The sequence below is a fragment of the Lithobates pipiens genome, unplaced genomic scaffold (genome assembly GCF_037356315.1).
Source record: "Lithobates pipiens isolate NorthernLeopardFrog02 unplaced genomic scaffold, aLitPip1_a1.2 Scaffold_25, whole genome shotgun sequence".
NCBI lineage: Eukaryota > Metazoa > Chordata > Amphibia > Anura > Ranidae > Lithobates > Lithobates pipiens.
Window position 1 is genome coordinate 143,631,350 of NW_027507787.1, and position 21,298 is coordinate 143,652,647.

Below are 21,298 nucleotides of genomic sequence, written 5' to 3' on the forward strand. Positions count from 1 at the left end.
ATTGGCGTATGCCAAATTTTCTTTGCGGTCAAGATATTAAGGTCCTGAAGAAGCAATGTTGGTGAAACGCGTCAAACTCTTGAAATATTAGCAAAGGAATATTGTTGGGTGTAATTATATGACCTGCATTATCCAAAAATGAGCATTGACCTTATGATTTTATGAATAAAATGCTTACATATTTTACGTTTTTGTAATAAATATATACTTTTTTATGAATTTCTGTGTTACAGTCCTTCTCTGGTACCAGTAAAGTCCACAAGGTTCTATATACATTCTTTAACCACTTCCCGTCCAGCCTATAGCAGAATGACGGCCAGGCGGTGGTTCAGTTATCCTGACTGGGCATCATATGATGCCCAGCAGGACAACTGCCAGTGCGACCATGGGGGCACGTATCGTGGCGATCGGTGGTGCGGCATGTCAGTCTGACTCACTGCTACACCGATCTCGGTAAAGAGCCTCTGACGGAAGCTCTTTACCATGTGATCAGCCGTGTCCCACCAGGGAAGCCCCCCAACAGACAGAAGGCCAAGTATGTCCCCCATGGCCACCAGGGATGCCACAGTGTGCCCAATATATGCCAGTGGCCACAAATTGTGCCAGTCAGTGCCCATTATGAATGCCTGCCAGATCAGTGATGCCCAGCAGTGCCACCCATGCTACCTATCAGTTCCACCCATAAGTACCCATCAGGGCAGCCTTTCAGTGCCACCTATCCACGCCCATCAGTGCTGCATACCAGTGCCACCTCATTGGAGCCACCTTATCAGTGCTCATCAGTGATGCCTTATCAGTGTCCATCACTGAAGGAGGAAACGTACTTATTTACAACATTTTATGACGGAAACAAAGAAAAACATATTTTTTTCAACATTTTCTGTCTTTTTTTTTTATTTGTTGTGCAAATAAAAACCCCAGCAGTGATAAAATACCACCAAAAGAAAGCTCTATTTGTGGTGACAAAATATTAAAAAATGTGTTTGGGTACAGTGTAGTATGACTGCGCAATTGTCATTCAAAGTGTGACAGCGCTGAAAGCAAAAAAAAATTGGCTTGGGCAGGAAGGGGGTGTACTTACATTGAAGTGTAATGGTATTGAAGTGGTTAAAGTGGTTGCAAACCCTTACATACCACTTTTACCTACAGCGAAGCCTATAATAATGCTTACCTGCAGGTACTGTAAATATCTCCTAAACCTGCACAGTTTAGGAGATATTTACCATACGAAGAAAGGGCACGATCGTGGCGTTCCTACAGGACCCGTGCCGTGACCGTTGGCTCCCATGTGCGGGAGTGACATCATGCGACTCCAGACAGTCACAGAGCCAGGGTCCACGGCCTCGGAAGGAAGAGGGGTGAAGATGGACGTGGCTACCAGTGGGGACATCGCAGGCTTCGTTTGCAGGTAAGTGGCACATAATGGGCTAGTATGCAATGCATAGTAGCCCATTATGCTTTTACTTTGCAGGAAACAAAAGAGGAAGTAAAACCCATCAGGGTTTACTTTCTCTTTAAGTGGACCAGAAAGACTTTAACTGCAGTTCAGACTGGCATGACTCATTAAGGCACTCGCCACTGAGCTAACAATTCTCTATATCACAGTACTAGTCATAATACTACATGAAATGGCTAACATTTGGCCAACTCAATTTTAGTCTTTGTCAGTGGCGGTGCGTCTATAGAGGGTGCAAGAGCGCCACCCCCTCCTCTCCTGCACCGCTCTGTCACCAATAGATAGATTCATGCATTGCATGAATCTATCTATTGTCGCCGCTGCCGCCCCCTATTCAGGTGTCCGGCCCCTTGTCGGGTGCCGTGCATCTGAATTACAGCGGCAGGGTTTCTTTAGAAGTGCCTGATTAGAGCTGTCGGTTCTGATAGGCGTCCTGATTAGAGCCGTGGGCTCTAATAGGCTTCCAAAAGGGTAAACAGCGGGCGCGCTGCCGTGCGTTCACTGTTTACACAGTGTTGTGTTAGAGAACCAAATACATTGCTTCCCTAACACTGACCCGCCTCTCAGCCAATCAGGTTGCCGGGTCTGTGTTACCTGTCACCTGATTAGCTGAGATCCCAGGCGCTGTGATTGGACACCTACCAGGCGTCCAATCATTGCAGAAGGCAAGAGGAGGAGCGCGGGAGAAGACATCGGGGCCTGATTTGGAGGACAACGGACATCGCTCGCCGCCTGCTGCCTTCACTCACTGCACAGTAAAGACAAGGTAAGTGCAGCACACACGGGGCACAGTGGCAACATTTGGGGTACAGTGGCAGCACACAAGGGGCACAGTGGCAACATTTGGGGCACAGTGGCTGTGTTTGATGGGCAAAGTGAGGCTGCAATTGATAGGGGTTTTTTTGTTTGTTTGTGCCCCCCCAAAAATCTTGAGCACCAGCCGCTACTGGTCTTTATAACATAACTATAGACATGCAACAAATTCCTAACGTGCAGAAACTGAGCTTCAAAACAAGTCCTCACTTAGCCCTGTACATGAAGACATTGTGGAAGATCAATTATATACCATGCCACTCATATTGTAATTCACAGAGTATGCTAATAAGTGTCAAAAATGTTTCTTTATTGCAATGTCACTGGCATGGTTTACAGGAAAACTGTTTATTCAGACATTGTTATGGCATATACAATTGCTACATAAGCCACGTTGTAATTAAATTTGATTATAAATTACCTTTTTATTTCAGTCTGCATCAACTATATTTCTCCAATACTGCCCATAAATTCAAGTGTACCCACAGTGACCTAGGGGCATTTTGTATACTGCTTGTAGAAAATGCCTCAAAAAATGAAATTGTCTACACGTGTGATTGGTTAACCTCTTTTCCTTGCAGTTTGAGGTCAAATTACAGGCATCCCCTGCAATAATTGTGGTTAAATCACCAGGGTGGCATTACACGTGGATGACAATCAAATCTTAAAAGGAGGCCATTCAATTAGACTAACCAGTCCTAAACAGGCACAGGGGTCAGTGACACCGTCTGTCACCCAGACCCAGGATTCAACATTACAGAACAAATTCTGTTGACTTGTAATACCATATACCACTGTATTTCTGATACAGCAAATGGTCATTCTAAAAGCTGGGTAAAAACTACACACTTGTGTTTGTTGCAAAGCTTACATCAAATTCCAAGTTTCATGATTTAGTATTAAAGTGGTACGAAAGGCAGAAGTTTTCTTTTCATATTAAAGTGTTACTAAACCCTCAACAGTAAAAATCGGTCTGTATATGCAGTGAAGCATGCTTGTTATACTCACTGTGGAACCTAAGGGGTTAATGATCTACATTGTGTAAAAAAGCTGTGGGATCCCCTTCTTCCACAGTCTCCAATCCTTTGCTGATAGCACAGAGCCTTGGAGGCACTCTGCACATGCTCAGTTTAGTGTGTATTTTCTAGAGGGTACATGTGATCAGAACAGGGCCAATCAGCACTGTCCAGTGTCAGGCAGCCTCAGAGAAGAATAAAAATGTCTCCTACAAGCTTTAACCAGTGCTTGGCCAGACACTGATAGAAGTCACAAGACTGCTATATATATACTGCTGATGAGAAAAAATATTTCATAGTTTATATTTACTATAATAATTGCATTTCCATGATTTGTGTGCTGTGGAAGACCAGATCTAGTGAATGCAGGGTCGAGGGTTTAGTAACACTTCAATGCATTCTATGTATTAAATTAAAAAACTGTCTGCATGCAGCTTCCCATCGAGTCCCTCATAAATACTTGCTTGAGCCTGATCCAGCGATGTGCACAAGAACAGAGGCTCTCTCTCTTTTCTCTCTCTCCTCATTGGACAGAGACAGCAGTGGGAGCCAATGGCTCCCGCTGCAGTCAATCACAGCTCGTGAGGAGTGAGAGGGGGCAGGCCAAGCCATGCTCTGTTCATCAATGTACACACAGCGTCGGTTGAGAGCGAGCATGCACGGATGCCCCTGAAGTAAGAGGCTTGCTCTGTGTGGGCACTTTGCTGGGAGGAGGGGCCAGGAGCACTGGTGGGGAATCCGAGAAGAGGAGGACCAAAACCAATGCACAGAGCAGGTACCGTATATACTCGAGTATAAGCCGAGATTTTCAGCCTCTTTTTTGAGGCTGAAAGTGCCCCCCTCGGCTTATACTCGAGTCATCGCTGTCTGCCCGCTCGATCAGCGTGTCGAGCAGACAGACAGCGGCCATTCTATTCAAAAGCCGCGCCTCCGGCTCCGCCTTCGCCTGTGATAGGCGGAACACTGAATTTCCCAGCAGCCTGTGTTCCGCCTATCACGGACATCGTATCATCCTCGTACTACGGACGAGGATGATACGACGTCTGTGATAGGCGGAACACAGGCTGCTGGGAAATTCAGTGTTCCGCCTATCACAGGCGAAGGCGGCGGCGCAGCTTTTGAACTTTACAATGGCCGCCGACGAAGAGGGCACGGGACGGCACGGCACGGGACGGGACGGGACGGGGGCAAGGCAAGGCACGACAGATGGATGCACGGATGCAAGGAGGCATGGACGGATGCAAGGAGGCAAGGCACGGCACGGGACGGAGGCAAGGCACGGGACGGAGGCTCGGGACAAAGGTAGGCTGGACACACACACACACACACACACACACACACACACACATGGATGGAGACACACACAGGGATGGATGGATGGATGGATGGAGACACACACACACAGGGATGGATGGATGGATGGATGGAGACACACACACACAGGGATGGATGGATGGATGGATGGAGACACACACACACAGGGATGGATGGATGGATGGACACACACACACACAGGGATGGATGGACGGACACACAGGGATGGACGGACACACAGGGATGGACGGACACACAGGGATGGACGGACACACAGGGATGGACGGACACACACACAGGGATGGACAGGCATGTCTCACCCTCGGCTTATACACGAGTCAATAAGTTTGCCAGTTTTTTTGGGGGTAAATTGGGGGCCTCGGCTTATATTCGGGTCGGCCTATACTCGAGTATATACGGTAAGTATAACATGTTTATTTTACAAAAAAAAATGTGCCTTTATAATCACTTTAAATCGGTATCTAAACCCTAAACCCTTGTTGCTCGATTTTGGACCTTTAAATATACCATTAAAATCACTGCATTGTATATTTAATGAGTGCAAAAATACCCATTGGCTGTGTCGAAAAATTCCGATCTGTCCTGTGCCTGGTGCACAATTTCTGGGTCATCTCAATGACTCCAATTAGCCTTCTTAGTTCTCATCTTGGACTACAGAACAATTATTACCTATGTTGTGGAGATGAAAGGGGGAGGTATTTAGAATTTAATCAAAAGACAACTGGGCAGGGCTGACATCATTCAGTCCATAAAAGTGTTTTCAAGCCTCCCCAAAAAATGGCAGACCAACATTTATTATTATACAGGATTTATATAGCGCCAACAGTTTACAACTTGAGGGTAGACAGTACAAATACAATACACTTTAATACAGTAGGAATCAGAGGGCCCTGCTATATATCTTCTGTACTTGCAGTTCATTAAACATAGGGAAATGTGCATTTATTGCTTAGATACACTACATATATATTTTTATATATTGCCCTGACATACATGTTAAAGCAGAGTTCCACCCAAAAGTGGAACTTCCGTTTTTGCACTCCTTGCCCCCGGACATGCCCCATCTGGCATGGAATTTTTTTGGGGGGTAGGGGTTCCTAGTTTTAACAGGTACTCAGCTCCCACTTCCTGCTTGGATTGCCTCGCCCCCTAGGCGACTCCTCCTCTCCCTCCCTCTCTCTGCAATCTTCTGGAACACATCACAGGTCCCAATAGATTGCCTGCCCACTAAAAGAGCGTAGCGTAACTAGCGCATGCGCACCCAGCTCTGAAGCCGCAAGCTGTCACAGCCTGGTGCCCAAACTTGCAATGCCGGTGTTTTGTCACAGTCGGCGATCCATCACATTTTGCGGGAGTGTGCATGTGAGACGCCACCATATGCGTTCCAACGCTGTTGTAAGACCGCTTTGCCACAGGGCCCCTCTCGGGCTCGCTTCGCTCGCCACGCTTCGGGCACGGCCTCACTTCGCTTGGAATAATTATAATCTGACTTTATGTTCAGTTGGATGGTGGGACTTGAACCTGGACTCAGTGGTGTGGCCACAAAATTCTGGAAAAAGAAAAAAAATTGGAACGCATATGGTGACGTCACGTGGTCCAGCAGGCAGCCATATGTGACGGGTCGCCATATGTGACGAAACACTGGTACTGGAGAGAGAAGGGGGAGAGGAGCGGGGCTCCGGGCGCCCGCATCGCTGGACCATAGTACAGGTGAATGTCTTTTTATTAAAAGTCAGCAGCTACACTTTTTGTAGCTGCTGACTTTTAATAAACGTATAAACGAGTGGAACTCCACTTTATTCTAAAATTGACATGCCAATGCATGAAAACGCCAAGGCTCTGTAACCTAACTTAATGTGCACTGTACAATAAATACAGTTGCAGCAGATGGTTATGTAATTTTGCCATGTTTTGGATTATTCTTTGGAGAAAGCCGCTTCAGATTCCGGGGCTGCTGATATGGCACTACCTCTATACCCTTGCATAAGGGCTGGAGTGGCATGTATTTTTCTACTCTATATTATAAATAGCCAGCACTTCCATCTTCAGATCTCATCCAGCTTGCCTGGCGTGACATTTGAAGATATTTGGAAGTGTGCACGGTTGTAAATTTCAGCTGTAGTAGATAAAAAAAATAGGTAGTGTTTTCACATGCCCTCCAAACCCATCATCCCTATCATTAAAAAAAAAAAAATCCCCCAAGTTATCAATCATCTTTGTGTTGTCGTAATATAAGATACTGGAATATCACAGCTGAACCTCGTTCCAAGTCTAGCATTCCACAAACAGGACTATTTAGTAAGCAAATACAAAGAAAGACGATAATGCAAAAACTGTCATTTTTGTCAGCAGCCAATCAGAAATCCTTTAAATGGACTATAGCAAACAGAAATCTGATTAATATGGGTTTTTGCATTTTTCACATTATCATTGTTCTCTACACTGCCTAATAAAAAAAAAAAGAAAAAAAAAAAAGAAAATTATAGTCAGCAGAAAAATAAATAACATCTGTAAATTATTGTTCCACACAGAACATCATGTAAAGACAGGCCAAGGGGGCCACAGTTTAACGACTGCTGCTCTCAGTGGCAGCTTCCACGCCTTTAATGGGATCCTGACTGCTTGATCTTCTTAGCAGCTTCAAGTATAGCCGTCAAGTTTGCCTTATCTCCAAATTCCTTCTCACGATGCTCCAGAAGAATTCCCTGGAAATAGTGAAACAAAATGTTATAAGAAACACAATCGTGCTATTTCAAGTATTTCTCCTTGAAGCCGTACACTCCGTCAGCTGCGTTTGCATTGAAATGATAATAATAAGCTCAATTCTCAAATGTTAAAGCAGAAATTAGTCACCAAGGATCCTTTTGTTAAAGCGGCTTTCAACACCTTTGGTAAACAAGATTGTGCCTTGAGGACAAGGAAAGCATGGAATGTTTGTGGGTGATCTTCCTCAAAATAGTCTGAACCCAACCTAAATATAAACTATTGTAGCAACAGTATCTAATGTATTTTTGTTACTACCAATAATGATGCGAATACGCTATTGAGGAGTAGTAGGTAGGGCTTTACTACATCTTGATGAGCACAACTTTCCATCTACCGAGTTTATAAAACCAAACAGAAAATGAAAGACTAAAATAATACACATTTGTTTAAGCAAGCATAAAACAATTCCTAAATTATATTTTTGTAACTCCCACCCACCTCATTGCATCGGCTGATTTTGGGTGTCAGCCTACAGTTCCACCATTAGTGGGTGCCACAGTGGTGTAGTGGTTAGCACTCTTGCCCAGCAGTAAGAAGGGTCGATGGTTCAAATCCCAAACACGACACTCCCTGTGCCTGCATGGGTTTCCTCTGGGTACTCCGGTTTCCTCCCCCACTCCAAAGACATGCAGGTAGGTTAATTGGCTTCTGTCCAAAATTGACCCTAGTATATGAATGGGGACCTGGCATTGTGGGCTCCTTGAGGGTAGGGACTGATGTGAGTGTGCAATGTACAGGGATAGGAACAATTGTAGACACTCACTCAGGTTGAACTGGATGGACTGGTGTCTTTGTTCAACCTTACTATGTAACGAGCTCAGGGGCAGACTGACCATTCGGGCACTGTCCGAGGGACCCATCAAGGTTGACAGCCTCAGTAAAACCAGGGACAGTATGTTAAAATCTGTGTTTTTTTTTTTACATCTGTCTCTGAAATGTCCTGAAATTATAGCTGCCCCACCTCTCCGGTACCTTCTCAGCCAATAGAAACAAGTCTGTGCATACTGTGTGTACATGAATGTATATACAGTGATTGTTTACTGTGCATGTATACTGTGTGGCCCCATAATCTGATTGCCAGGGGCCCCATAATCTCCTATTGCCTGGGGGCCTCATGAGTTGTCAGTCCGTCCCTGTATGAGCTATTGAGAAATTCTAGCTGACAACTCCCAGTACTATATTTATTATTTTATTCATTGTCAGTCACCTTGGCCTGACAGTACCCAGACCCATACAGAAGTGGCTTACAATTTTATGCCCCTACCATATATACAGTTCTAACAAGATGCCCTCAATGATAGTAGCCTATTAAATGTCCCGTAAGTTTTGAATTGTGCCCAGAAACATCAAATCAAAAAAGAAAATATGCAGACTCCATCCAGACTCCAAATTCCCGTTGCGATTTGAATTCAGGACCCCTGTACTAAAAACCCCCAGGGCTAATCACAACACCACACAGGAATTTGAAACTATTTTCAGTAGGTGCTCAACTTGAGTTAATATTGTAAAGAGAACAAAGTCATATTAATTTGATTTTCCGATTTTTCGCTTGATTTGAGATAGGGATCGATTTACTAAAACAGGAAAGTGCCAAATCGGGTGCAACTGTGCATGGTAGCCAATCAGCTTCTAACTTCAGCTTGTTCAAGCTTTGACAAAAAAAAAAAAAAAAAAAAAAAAAAAATCTAGAAACGTATTGGTTTCTATGTACAGCTGGGCCATATTTTGTACTCTCCAGTTTTAGTAAATCAACCCCATAGTACTGTAATTAAACAAAAAACTGTGGCAGCACAGTGGTGTAGTGGGTAGCTCTCTCGCTTAGCAGTAAGAAGGGTTGCTGGTTCAAATCCCAACCACAACACTACCTGCCTGGAGTTTGCATGTTCTCCCTGTACCTGCGTGGGCTTCGCCTGGGTACTCCGGTTTCCTCCCACAATCCAAAGACACGCAGGTAGGTTAATTGGCTTCTGTCCAAAATTGGTGAGGACCTTGGATTGTTGGCTCTTTGAGGGTAGGGACTGATGTGAGTGTGCAATGTACAGGGATAGGGACAATTGTAGACACTCACTAGGGTTGAACTGGATGGACTGGTATTCAACCTTACTAAATATGAAACTATGAATACTTTTTTGGTTCTGGCTGTGTTGGATATCTCTATGTAAGACAATACTATCAGCGTCTATCTAAGACACCCATTAGAATTTAGATGTGCCTCCACACGATAAATGTTGGTGCAGGGGACAAATTCATGTATCTGTTGTAAACCGGTACATAAATCTTGGGGGAATTCACATGCCCTAGTTCCCCATCAGGTCTGCTTCCCTTGTGACCAACATCAGGCAGTTAACAGATCCATAGCTAACAGACAGCCTGCTATTGGCTATAGAATCTGCCCAATGCATGTTATCACTCAAAAGGAGAGAGTAGACCTGATAAGAATTAGTGTGTGAGCTTTTCCACCAAGCTCCACCCACTGCCAGCATCCTTGGCTGCTTGGAGGCTGTTGGCTGTGAAGTCGACAGCATCCTTAACCCCTTCTCGCTGCCACCTCTCAGCCCTTCGGATGGAGGCGGGCATTTGGTTGGCTGTCACAGAAGTCACATAAAAAGTCACAGAAAGCTCCGTTTCCGTAACTGTGCTGGGAGAGCGCACAGCGCACGCTGTCAGCACGTAAAAGTGTTTACATAGGACTGCATATATGCTGTTTCTATGTTAAAGGGAAGAGGTTAACAAGTGACAGGTGGGGAGGGTAGTGGTGGCAAAAAAAACCATTAAAAAAATGGTACTCCGTCTGTCACTGTACGCCAACAAAAGACCAGTACACACATACCAAAATTCGGCAAGTTCAGCAGGAACTGGACGAGTATCAGTATGCGGTGTAACAACCGGCTTCTGATGAACATTCTTACTCCTCTTGTAAGAAGTGTACTTGAAAGAGAAACATCATGGTTGAAATTTTAAGAAAGGTTACCCTGGGGCTCTTTTTCTTTTTTTACAATCAATAAATAACACAACTCATTCCTGTGTAAAGCTATCTTCATGAGTGTTGGCCAAGAGCTGCACCAGCCTTTAGTCCAGTGTTGCTTTTCTGTCCCCTTCATCAGAAGAAAAAGTGCACAGTATAAAGCCACCCATGACTTTTGGTCAAGAGATGAGAAGAAGGCACAATCTTCATGCTAAAAATGTAAACAGGCATATTCACGATGCGCTGACATAGTCATCGTGGGATGGCTTACACGTTTTGACTATTGCACAGAAAAACATAAGCATGACCTATTCTCTTAACTGTATTATAATTAAACAAGCAACAGTTCATTAGTAGGATTTATTTACACTAGTTAGTCACCTGATTTCCAGAGCCAATCACAAACACCCCTCCAAGGATAAGACCTTCCCCTTCAAGGTTCCCTTCAAATCCAGCTTTCCAGGCCCTGCGGAAATTCTGCCAAACTCCCAATCGGATCAGTCCCAGGAACATCATCTTCCTCTTCTGAGGCCCATAGAATCTTTTCTGCAGAACACCAGAAAAAAAGATCTTAAGTTTTAAATAAAAAAATAAATAAAATGAATAATTGATATGTATTGCTTCTCTATCCAGCAGAACACAGAATGAATTCAAGTATTTATTAGTCAGCTGTTGGGGTCAATCTTGCCAACCAATTTGAGAACCTTCAGACATACCAATGTACAACAATTATTGTCTTCCAATACCTACACACAGACACTGGGACCAGCAGCATGTCTATTGATAAAGCCAACTTTTTGCCCAGATGGCTACAAAGAGCATGGTTTCCCATTGGGAAGAATAGCTGTGTGTAAGGTCACCTAAGAGCAGGTGACAGATGCACTCCGTAGGAATCGGAAGAGCACCGCTAAGATAGTGGACCCTAGGACTGACTGCTGCGGATTGTACCCAGGTAGATTCAGGAAGGAGGTCTACTGGATCACTAACACAGATCCCAGTGGGAGCTGGAGCATAGATTTCGCAGGGCGCGGAGTCTAAGAGCCAGCAGGTGTTCACCAGGGCCTCCAGTGGTGAGGATGGACTTTGCTGCAGTCTAGCTCCAGGTCGTGGCCCCTAAGGTCTTACAGCTCACGGTAGATTACAGGAGAAGGAAACAGCAGGTTGGAACAACAAGGATAGTAAAGGGATAAGGCAGAGGTCAGGGCAACTAGCAGACAGGAACAACAGAGTACACGCCAAAGGTTCAGGGTCACAGGCAGACAGGGATAGTCGGGGACATTCCAAAAAGGTCAAGGTCACAAGCAGACAGGAATAGTCGAGAACACGCCAAGGTTGGTAGCAGAGACAAACGTAGAGCACACGGCAAGCAGGAAATAGGAAGCCAAACATAGTGAATACACAATGGTTGATCAGCACCGCTGGCTTGCAGTGCACAGGTTAATATAGGGTTCCCTGATAGGGCCTGGGGTGGAGCCATGCTTAGAGGAGAGGTTATAAAAAACCACCAGGTGGAAGTGGCTGGCCTCTTAGTCTGAACACATGAGGAGAGGTAAGCAGACAGAGGAAGATTACTGCATAACCATGACACTGTGGTGTTAAAATTGAACTAAACTATATTAACAAACTGAAAATTCCATTTAATTAATTTTTAATATTCAAAGCAAACTCATCCATCCATGTCTCCATGCTCTATTTGTTGAGAAATCACTTTGAAAAATACCCCCCTCGCATTTCTAGCTCCTGCCATCTTGAGGGCAGAAGTCATAGCATTTACTTCCTGGAAGCCATCCCTTAGACCAGACCTGCATCCAGGACGGTGTGTTTAGCTGAGAAAATCCCTCCTCCTCTCCTCCAGATGAAAGAAACAAAAAAATGGCAATAAGACTTATGGGATGTAGGAGAACCTTTTTGACCTAGGCTAGAAACCAGGAAGCAACTGAAGAAATGTACAAAAAAAGTTTAACACAAGTAAATTTAAAGTGGAACGTTACAATTAAAATTAAGTCCAAGCTGGGTCTTTTCAGGCTGGCCCCTTTTGTTGGTATATCTATGTAAAACATTAAAAATAAGCACCTATGTGGTTTAAAATTCAATAATACAATGTCTCACCCCGCTCTGCACATGCTCAGTTGCTCTCTGTTTTTTGGCACTGTGGTGAATTTGTAGAGGCTGATCTACTGACAGCCTAAAGATTTTCTGCTGTTTAGGGGCTCTGGGCTTCTGCAAAATGGCAGCCTCTAGCAAGAAGAAACAGGAGCAATGCTGGAGGCACTTTACAGCACACATTAATTTTGGTAGCATAATTATTAACATGGAATGCATCTCAAAAAGAGAAGGTCAACCAAACTGATAAGCAGCATGGAGGAGCTCAGCTATGAGGAAAGATTAGAGGAACTCGATTTACTCACTCTTGAGAAGAGGAGATTAAGGGGGGATATGATCAACATGTACAAATATATAAGTGGTCCATATAGTGAACTTGGTGTTGAGTTATTCACTTTAAGGTCATCACAGAGGACAAGAGAGCACTCTTTACGTCTAGAGGAAAAGAGATTTCATCTCCAAATACGGAAAGGTTTCTTCACAGTAAGAGCTGTGAAAATGTGGAATAGACTCCCGCCAGAGGTGGTTCTGGCCAGCTCAGTAGATTGCTTTAACCACTTTCAGACCGGACCATTTTGCTGGTAAATGACCAGAGGTCTTTTTACACTTTGGCACTGCGCTGCTTTAACTGGTAATTGCGCGGTCATGCAATGTTGTACCCAAACAAAATTTGCGTCCTTTTCTTCCCACAAATAGAGCTTTCTTTTGATGGTATTTGATTGCCTCTGCGATTTTTATTTTTTGCGATATAAACGTAAAAAGACCGCAAATTTTGAAAAAAAATGATATTTTCTACTTTTTGTTATTAGAAAAATCCAATAAACTCAATTTTAGTCATACATTTAGGCCAAAATGTATTCAGCCACATGTCTTTGGTAAAAAAAAAGTCAATAATTGTATATTTATTGGTTTGCGCAAAAGTTGTCACATCTACAAACTAAGGTACGTTTTCTGGAATTTACGCAGCTTTTAGTTTACGACTGCCTATCTCATTTCTTGAGGTGCTAAAATGGCAGGGCAGTACAAAACCCCCCCAAATGACCCCATTTTGGAAAGTAGACCCCCTAAGGAAAATAATAAGAGGCATGTTGAGCCCATTGAATATTTTATTTTTTTGCCTCAAGCGATTGAATAATGACAAAAAAAAAAAATATTTTTTTTTTTTTTACACAAAGTTGTCACTAAATGATATATTGCTCACACATGCTATGGGCGTATGTGAAATGACACCCCAAAATAAATTCTGCTGCTTCTCCTGAGTACGGGGATACCACATATGTGGGACTTTTTGGGAGCCTAGCCGCGTACGGGGCCCCGAAAACCAAGCACCGCCTTCAGGCTTTCTAAGGGCGTAAATTTTTGAGTTCACTTCTCACTACCTATTACAGTTTTGAAGGCCATAAAATGCCAAGATGGCACAAAACCCCCACAAATGACCCCATTTTAGAAAGTAGACACCCCAAGCTATTTGCTGAGAGGCATGTTGAGTTCATGGCTTATTTTATATTTTGCCACAAGTTGCGGGAAAATTACAAACTTTTTTTTTTTTTTTTTTTTTTTCACAAAGTTGTCACTAAATGATATATTGCTCATGCATGCCATGGGCATATGTGAAATGACACCCCAAAATAAATTCTGCTGCTTCTCCTGAGTACGGGGATACCACATATGTGGGACTTTTTGGGAGCCTAGCCTTGTACGGGGCCCCGAAAACCAAGCACCGCCTTCAGGCTTTCTAAGGGCGTAAATTTTTGAGTTCACTTCTCACTACCTATTACAGTTTTGAAGGCCATAAAATGCCAAGATGGCACAAAACCCCCACAAATGACCCCATTTTAGAAAGTAGACACCCCAAGCTATTTGCTGAGAGGCATGTTGAGTCCATGGAATATTTTATATTTTGCCACAAGTTGCGGGAAAATTACAAACTTTTTTTTTTTTTTTCACAAAGTTGTCACTAAATGATATATTGCTCACGCATGCCATGTGCATATGTGAAATGACACCCCAAAATAAATTCTGCTGCTTCTCCAGAGTACGGGGATACCACATATGTGGGACTTTTTGGGAGCCTAGCCGCGTACGGGGCCCCGAAAACCAAGCACCGCCTTCAGGCTTTCTAAGGGCGTAAATTTTTGAGTTCACTTCTCACTACCTATTACAGTTTTGAAGGCCATAAAATGCCAAGATGGCACAAAACCCCCACAAATGACCCCATTTTAGAAAGTAGACACCCCAAGCTATTTGCTGAGAGGCATGTTGAGTTCATGGCTTATTTTATATTTTGCCACAAGTTGCGGGAAAATTACAAACTTTTTTTTTTTTTTTTTTTTTTTCACAAAGTTGTCACTAAATGATATATTGCTCATGCATGCCATGGGCATATGTGAAATGACACCCCAAAATAAATTCTGCTGCTTCTCCTGAGTACGGGGATACCACATATGTGGGACTTTTTGGGAGCCTAGCCGCGTACGGGGCCCCGAAAACCAAGCACCGCCTTCAGGCTTTCTAAGGGCGTAAATTTTTGAGTTCACTTCTCACTACCTATTACAGTTTTGAAGGCCATAAAATGCCAAGATGGCACAAAACCCCCACAAATGACCCCATTTTAGAAAGTAGACACCCCAAGCTATTTGCTGAGAGGCATGTTGAGTCCATGGAATATTTTATATTTTGCCACAAGTTGCGGGAAAATTACAAACTTTTTTTTTTTTTTTTCACAAAGTTGTCACTAAATGATATATTGCTCACGCATGCCATGGGCATATGTGAAATGACACCCCAAAATAAATTCTGCTGCTTCTCCAGAGTACGGGGATACCACATATGTGGGACTTTTTGGGAGCCTAGCCGCGTACGGGGCCCCGAAAACCAAGCACCGCCTTCAGGCTTTCTAAGGGCGTTACAGTTTTGAAGGCCATAAAATGCCAAGATGGCACAAACCCCCCCCAAATGACCCCATTTTGGAAAGTAGACACCCCTAAATTTAGGGGTACACTAGTGAGACTAGGTAATAAATGGCGGGTGCCCTGAAACTATAAAAAAATAACTAACCAACCAGCGTCACCTGTAACAGTTATATGGTGATCACTGGTGAAAGGGTTAACTAGGGGGCAATCAGGGGGCTTTATGCGGTAGTATATGGGGGTCCCTGGCGCTATAAAAAGCTGCAGCGAACCTAAATACCTACCTGCCTAACTAGCGTCACCTGTGACACTAATACAGCGATCAGAAAAACGATCGCTTATTAGGCTGGGTTCACACTGGAGCGATGCGGGAACGCCACAAATGCGCGGCGGGTTCCCGCATCGCATGCCTCCCGGCGGCAGTTCACACTGCCCTATGCGAACTGCTGGGAGTGTCGGTGAAATGTTACTGACACCCCCAGATCAGTTTGCATATCGCAGTGCGATCTGCAAACTCGGATCGCATGGTGTGAACACCCATGCGATCCGATTCTGCTGCGGGCCAAAAAAAGGGTCCCGTGCGAATTTGCGGCGGGTGCGGCGAATGGCTGAACTCGAATCGCACAGAGATCGGATGTGATTTGCACTGCAGTGCGGTGCGAATCACATCCGTTCTCATAAACCGCTGCAATGTGAACCCAGCCTTAGTGACACTGGCGATGGGGGGTGATCACGGGGTTAAACCTTTATTGGGGGGGTTAGGGGGGTACCTTAGAACTAAAGGGGGCTAACCCTAACTGCCCTAACAGTTATTAGTCACAAATGACACCCGCCGGGTGATCAGGGGGTTAAACCTTTATTAGGTAATAAATGGCGGGTGCCCTGAAACTATAAAAAAATAACTAACCAACCAGCGTCACCTGTAACAGTTATATGGTGATCACTGGTGAAAGGGTTAACTAGGGGGCAATCAGGGGGCTTTATGCGGTAGTATATGGGGGTCCCTGGCGCTATAAAAAGCTGCGGCGAACCTAAATACCTACCTGCCTAACTAGCGTCACCTGTGACACTAATACGGCGATCAGAAAAATGATCGCTTATTAGGCTGGGTTCACACTGGAGCGATGCGGAAACGCCGCGAATCCGCGGCGGGTTCCCGCATCGCATGCCTCCCGGCGGCAGTTCACACTGCCCTATGCGAACTGCTGGGAGTGTCAGTGAAATGTTACTGACACCCCCAGATCAGTTCGCATATCGCAGTGCGATCTGCAAACTCGGATCGCATGGTGTGAACACCCATGCGATCCGATTCTGCTGCGGGCCAAAAAAAGGGTCCCGTGCGAATTTGCGGCGGGTGCGGCGGTGTGGCGGGTGCGGCGAATGGCTGAATTCGAATCGCACAGAGATCGGATGTGATTTGCACTGCAGTGCGGTGCGAATCACATTCGTTCTCATAAACTGCTGCAATGTGAACCCAGCCTTAGTGACACTGGCGACGGGGGGTGATCACGGGGTTAAACCTTTATTGGGGGGGTTAGGGGGGTACATTAGAACTAAAGGGGGCTAACTCTAACTGCCCTAACAGTTATTACAGTCACAAATGACACCAATGCAAAAAAATAAAAAAATGACATTGGTGTCACTGTGACTGGGGGGCAGGGGTAATTGGGGGGGTGATCGGGGGGTAAAGGGGGGGTGTGAGTGTGCCTGGCATGTTCTACTGTGTGTGTAGAGTGTTGGTGCAACTCACCGATCCGCTCTCCTCCGTGTCGGAACGAAAAATACCGACACGGAGGAGAGAATACATCACTTCCTCTCCTGTGTTTACATTACAGGAGAGGAAGTGATGTCACGGGGGATTTCTATTCGTCGGGAGCGATCGCGAGGGGGTGGCCATGAATGAATGGCCGCCCCCTCGTCCCGGACGAAAACCGACCGCCGCAGGCACCGCGGGAGGCAAGGGACGTACATGTAAGTCCTTATGCCTGCCCGTGCCATTCTGCCGACGTACATCGGCGTGCGGCGGTCGGCAACTGGTTAAAAAGCACTGGATTCTTTCCTAGGTGTACATAATATAACTGGGAACTAACATTTATAGGTAAAGTTGATCCAGGGAATATCCGATTGGCTCTCCAGGGATCAGGAAGGAATTTTCTTCCCCTGCTGTAGCAAATTGGATCATGGCTTTGCTGGGTTTTTTTGCCTTCCTCTAGACCAACTGTGGGTATAGGATTGTGTATATGGAATTGTATGGTTGTTTTTTTTTTTTTTTTGGTTAAACTAGATGGACTTGTGTCTTTTCAACCCCACTATGTTTCTTGCTGTTGATATGGGTAAAGTTCCACTTTAATATACCTATCTATTTACTAATAAAAATAGTTATTGTTGATTGAGAGAGTTTAGTTCTGCTTTAGAACGCAAATTCTGTTGTGAACTACCAATACTTATCTACCCATCTTGGCTTGGCGATCAGATATGTGCAGTTCCTTTTTCAACAAAAAGAATTAAACATTCTTTGTGCAACCACAAAGATTTTCCTTGGTTGGAAAACATCTCCAGGTGATAATGAACACTTCCACTATTTACAAAGACTAACTGTTTCTTGGCTTAACTGTCAATAATTATACTCGAAAGGGTCAGAATGGATTCAAGAATTGTATGACTAATTTTAGTTTTACCAAGGTTATCTATGATCATTTTGTGGTACACAATACATTGCCAGGGGCGGACTGACCATTCGGGCACTCAGGCACTGCCCGAGGGCCCCATGCCACTAAGGGGCCCCCATCAGGGTTGCCAGCCTCAATAAAACCAGGGACAGTATGTAAAAATCTGTGTGTGTGTGTGTGTGTGTGTGTACTGTGTGGCTCCATAATCTATTTCCTGGGGGCCCCATAATCTCCTATTGCCCGGGGGCACCATAATCTTCTTCTCCTATTGCCCGGGAGCCCCATGAGTTGTCAGTCCGCCCCTGTACATTGCTAGTTTATTGTGTGAATGTCATCAAACTGTTCAGACAGGAATTTATTCTTTTAGTTTTTGTAACTTAAATATTACAAACTAACCACCCAAAACATGTTTTATAAAGCAGTTTGTTACAAAGTACTTAATGCCAGGAATCACCCCTGTGCCACAACTTTCATTAACAGTCTAATCAGTCCATGTTTTAGCTACAATTTCCTAGAAACAGATCCTGTTATTGTGGGAAAAAGATTGTGTATAATGATTTCAACTCACTGTGTTTCCATTTGGAAGGTTATATGGCTCTGCTGTGTTCTGTTAGCCTTACAGTTATACAGAATAGCTAATAAGACATTTATCATATACAATATAATCAACTAGAGATAGCAGAGAAGCACCGGAATTCACAACACAGGGACTTTGACACATAAATTTGAATGCAGAAAGTGACGATTGTGGATAACTTCCTAGTCCTCTGTATAGTGTATTCAGATTTGAAAACATTTTCAGAGGGGCTGGAAATTGCTCCAACAGTTCAACACAGGGGCCCAATGAATGCAGTTGGGAACATTGGCAAAATGTGAACATTTGAAGGGATTTCTTAGATGTGCTTCATGCATGGCGACAATTATATCATAACAAAAATGTTATTGCCCCTGCTACGAAGGGGGATAGATATATATATGCCTTGCGGCTTCACTTCCCGATACCCTACTGCGCATGCGAGTCGCGCAGCACAATGAGAATGGTCCGCACTGTCTCTGGGACCTGTGTGTGTCCCAGCAAATAGCGCAGCCGGACAGGAAGAGGCAGAGACTCCCATGGAAGTCTAGGTTATTGAACAAACTATACTATACATGTACCTTGTCATCAAGGAAAATCTCCCCTTTAAAGTAGGGCTGAAATTCTTCTACTTCAGTTCCAATCTTTTCCTTCACCACAGCATATAGCGGGATTTCAAGCTGGTCAAGATCTGACTTAAGTGACGACAACCCTGCAGCCTCCTGTAATGACACAAAAGCAATAAAAAAAAAAAAAAAAAAAAAGGTACATGAACAAAACATACTAAATTATTATGATAATAAACCATAACTGCTTCCCCTATGACAAATAATTACACATTCCTTAACTAAACTATGACATATAGGAAAAGGGGGGGGCGGGGGGGGCGACAATCGATCGCACCCGCTCCTGAACCATACCAAGCCACATGCCCTCAACATGGGGGGGTGCTTAGGGGCAAAGGCGGCTCTGCCCCCGAAACCACCTTGTCCCCTTGTTGATGTTGACAAGGGCCTCTTCCCCACAAACCTGGCCGGCAGTTGTGGGGGTCTTCAGGAAGGGGGCTTACCGGAATCTGGAAACCCGATACCCAGTCCACATGCCCTCAATATGGGCCCCCAACCCCACCCCAAAGCACCCTGTCCCCATGTTGATGGGAAACAAGGGCCCCTTCCTGACAACCCTGGCAGTGGTTGTGGGAGTCTGCCAGCAGGGGGCTTATCAGAATCTGGAAACAAGGGGGCCCCCAGATCCTGGACCCCCACCCTATGCGAATGAGATTGTACCCCTACCCATTCAACCCAAAAAAGTTAAAAAAAATAAATAAAACCAGTACACAGGTTTTTGAGTCCTTTATTAAAGTAGCTCCTGCATGTCTTCTCACTCAGATTTCTTCTCCCTTCGGTTCTTCTTCCTTTGCCAGTTCTTTTTCTGGTTCAACTGTCTCTGGCGTTTTTTCTTGGCACAGGATTTTTCCACAAAATCCATACCAGACCCGAAGGGTCATCATCTAAACTGATCTGACGTTGATGTGCTACTTGTACTCTGAGGATCTTGAAGGGGAACCCCACGCCATTATTTTTTCATTTATTTTGGCTTGGGGCTCCCCTTCAAGATCCTCGGAGCACAAGTAGCACACCAAAGTCGGATCAGCTTAGCTGATGATCTGACATTGATCCAACTTCAATGATGTTGAATGTGTTGAAGTCGGACCAAAGTTGGATCAAAGTAGTGCAGGAACCACTGTTAGCCTGGGTTCACACTAGCGTGATCTCAAAGAACGCATGTGATTGGCGCCAATCACATGCGATCTCTGAGCAATGCGAGTTCAGCCATACAGTTGTATGGCTGAACTCGCATTGGATTCCCACAGAAAATAGGGCAGGGACTTGTTTTTCCCCACACTAGAATCAGATCACATGGGTGTTTTCATCTATGCAAACCGATTCCTGTGCGAGTTCACAGTTCGCACTGCGATCTGTGAACCGATCTGGGATTGTCATTAACAATGTAATAACCATAGCGGTTCGCAGAAGGCAGTGTGAACTGCCTGCAGGAGAGGAGCGATGTGGGAACCAATGCTGTAATTGCGCTGGTTCCGGCATCGCATCAGTGTGAACCCAGTGTTAAAGTCAGACCAACTGATGTCGGATCAGTTAAAGTGGACCTTCAGTCATTTTGTTCAACTTTCCATCCATTAAATCTTCTGCCCTTGTTGTTTAAATAGTAATAGTATGAACAAAAAATAATTCTGCCAGTAAATACCTTATACACTTCCTCTTTCTTGTCTGGTCATTAGGCTAGGCTTAAGACATCATGCACAGCTCTCTCTCTCACTCTCCTGAGAGTTTGCCAGGAAGGGAGGGGCATGATTCATAAGAGGGCCAATGAGAGCCGCAGGGGCCGGGCTGCAGAGCTGGAGGTGCGCCTCTGTGTGTCTTTGTAAATCCAGGAAGTGAACAGGCAGCAGCTTCAGCTGCCCACAGTTAAAATGGTTGCAGCCAGACTCAGGGGAGGGAGATTTCTGCAGCATATTTGGCAAGTACAGAATCACAGTATATATAAAATAATATGCAAAGTGGTTGGAGGGGAAGCTTCAGAATGGCAAAGATGTTTTTTTTTTTTTTTACATATTAAGTAAATTAAGTGAGCAGACTGCAGTTCTTCTTTAAGACGGCTCTCTTAGCCCTTG

General features: G+C 44.6%; 1 protein-coding gene across 2 annotated transcripts in view; it reads right to left on the bottom strand.

The window, feature by feature from the left end:
- Positions 1-5,411: 5,411 nt before the first annotated feature.
- PRXL2A (peroxiredoxin like 2A) overlaps positions 5,412-21,298 on the bottom strand; it is an 89,506-nt gene continuing 73,619 nt past the window's right edge. For both annotated transcript variants that reach the window (XM_077454909.1, XM_077454910.1), the window contains exons 4-6: positions 19,188-19,328; positions 10,733-10,897; positions 5,412-7,325 (exon numbers count right to left, since the gene is read on the bottom strand). In XM_077454909.1, coding sequence (XP_077311035.1) covers positions 7,224-7,325; positions 10,733-10,897; positions 19,188-19,328 — 408 coding nt within the window. In that variant the 3' untranslated portion in view covers positions 5,412-7,223. The remainder of the gene's footprint in view (positions 7,326-10,732; positions 10,898-19,187; positions 19,329-21,298) is intronic.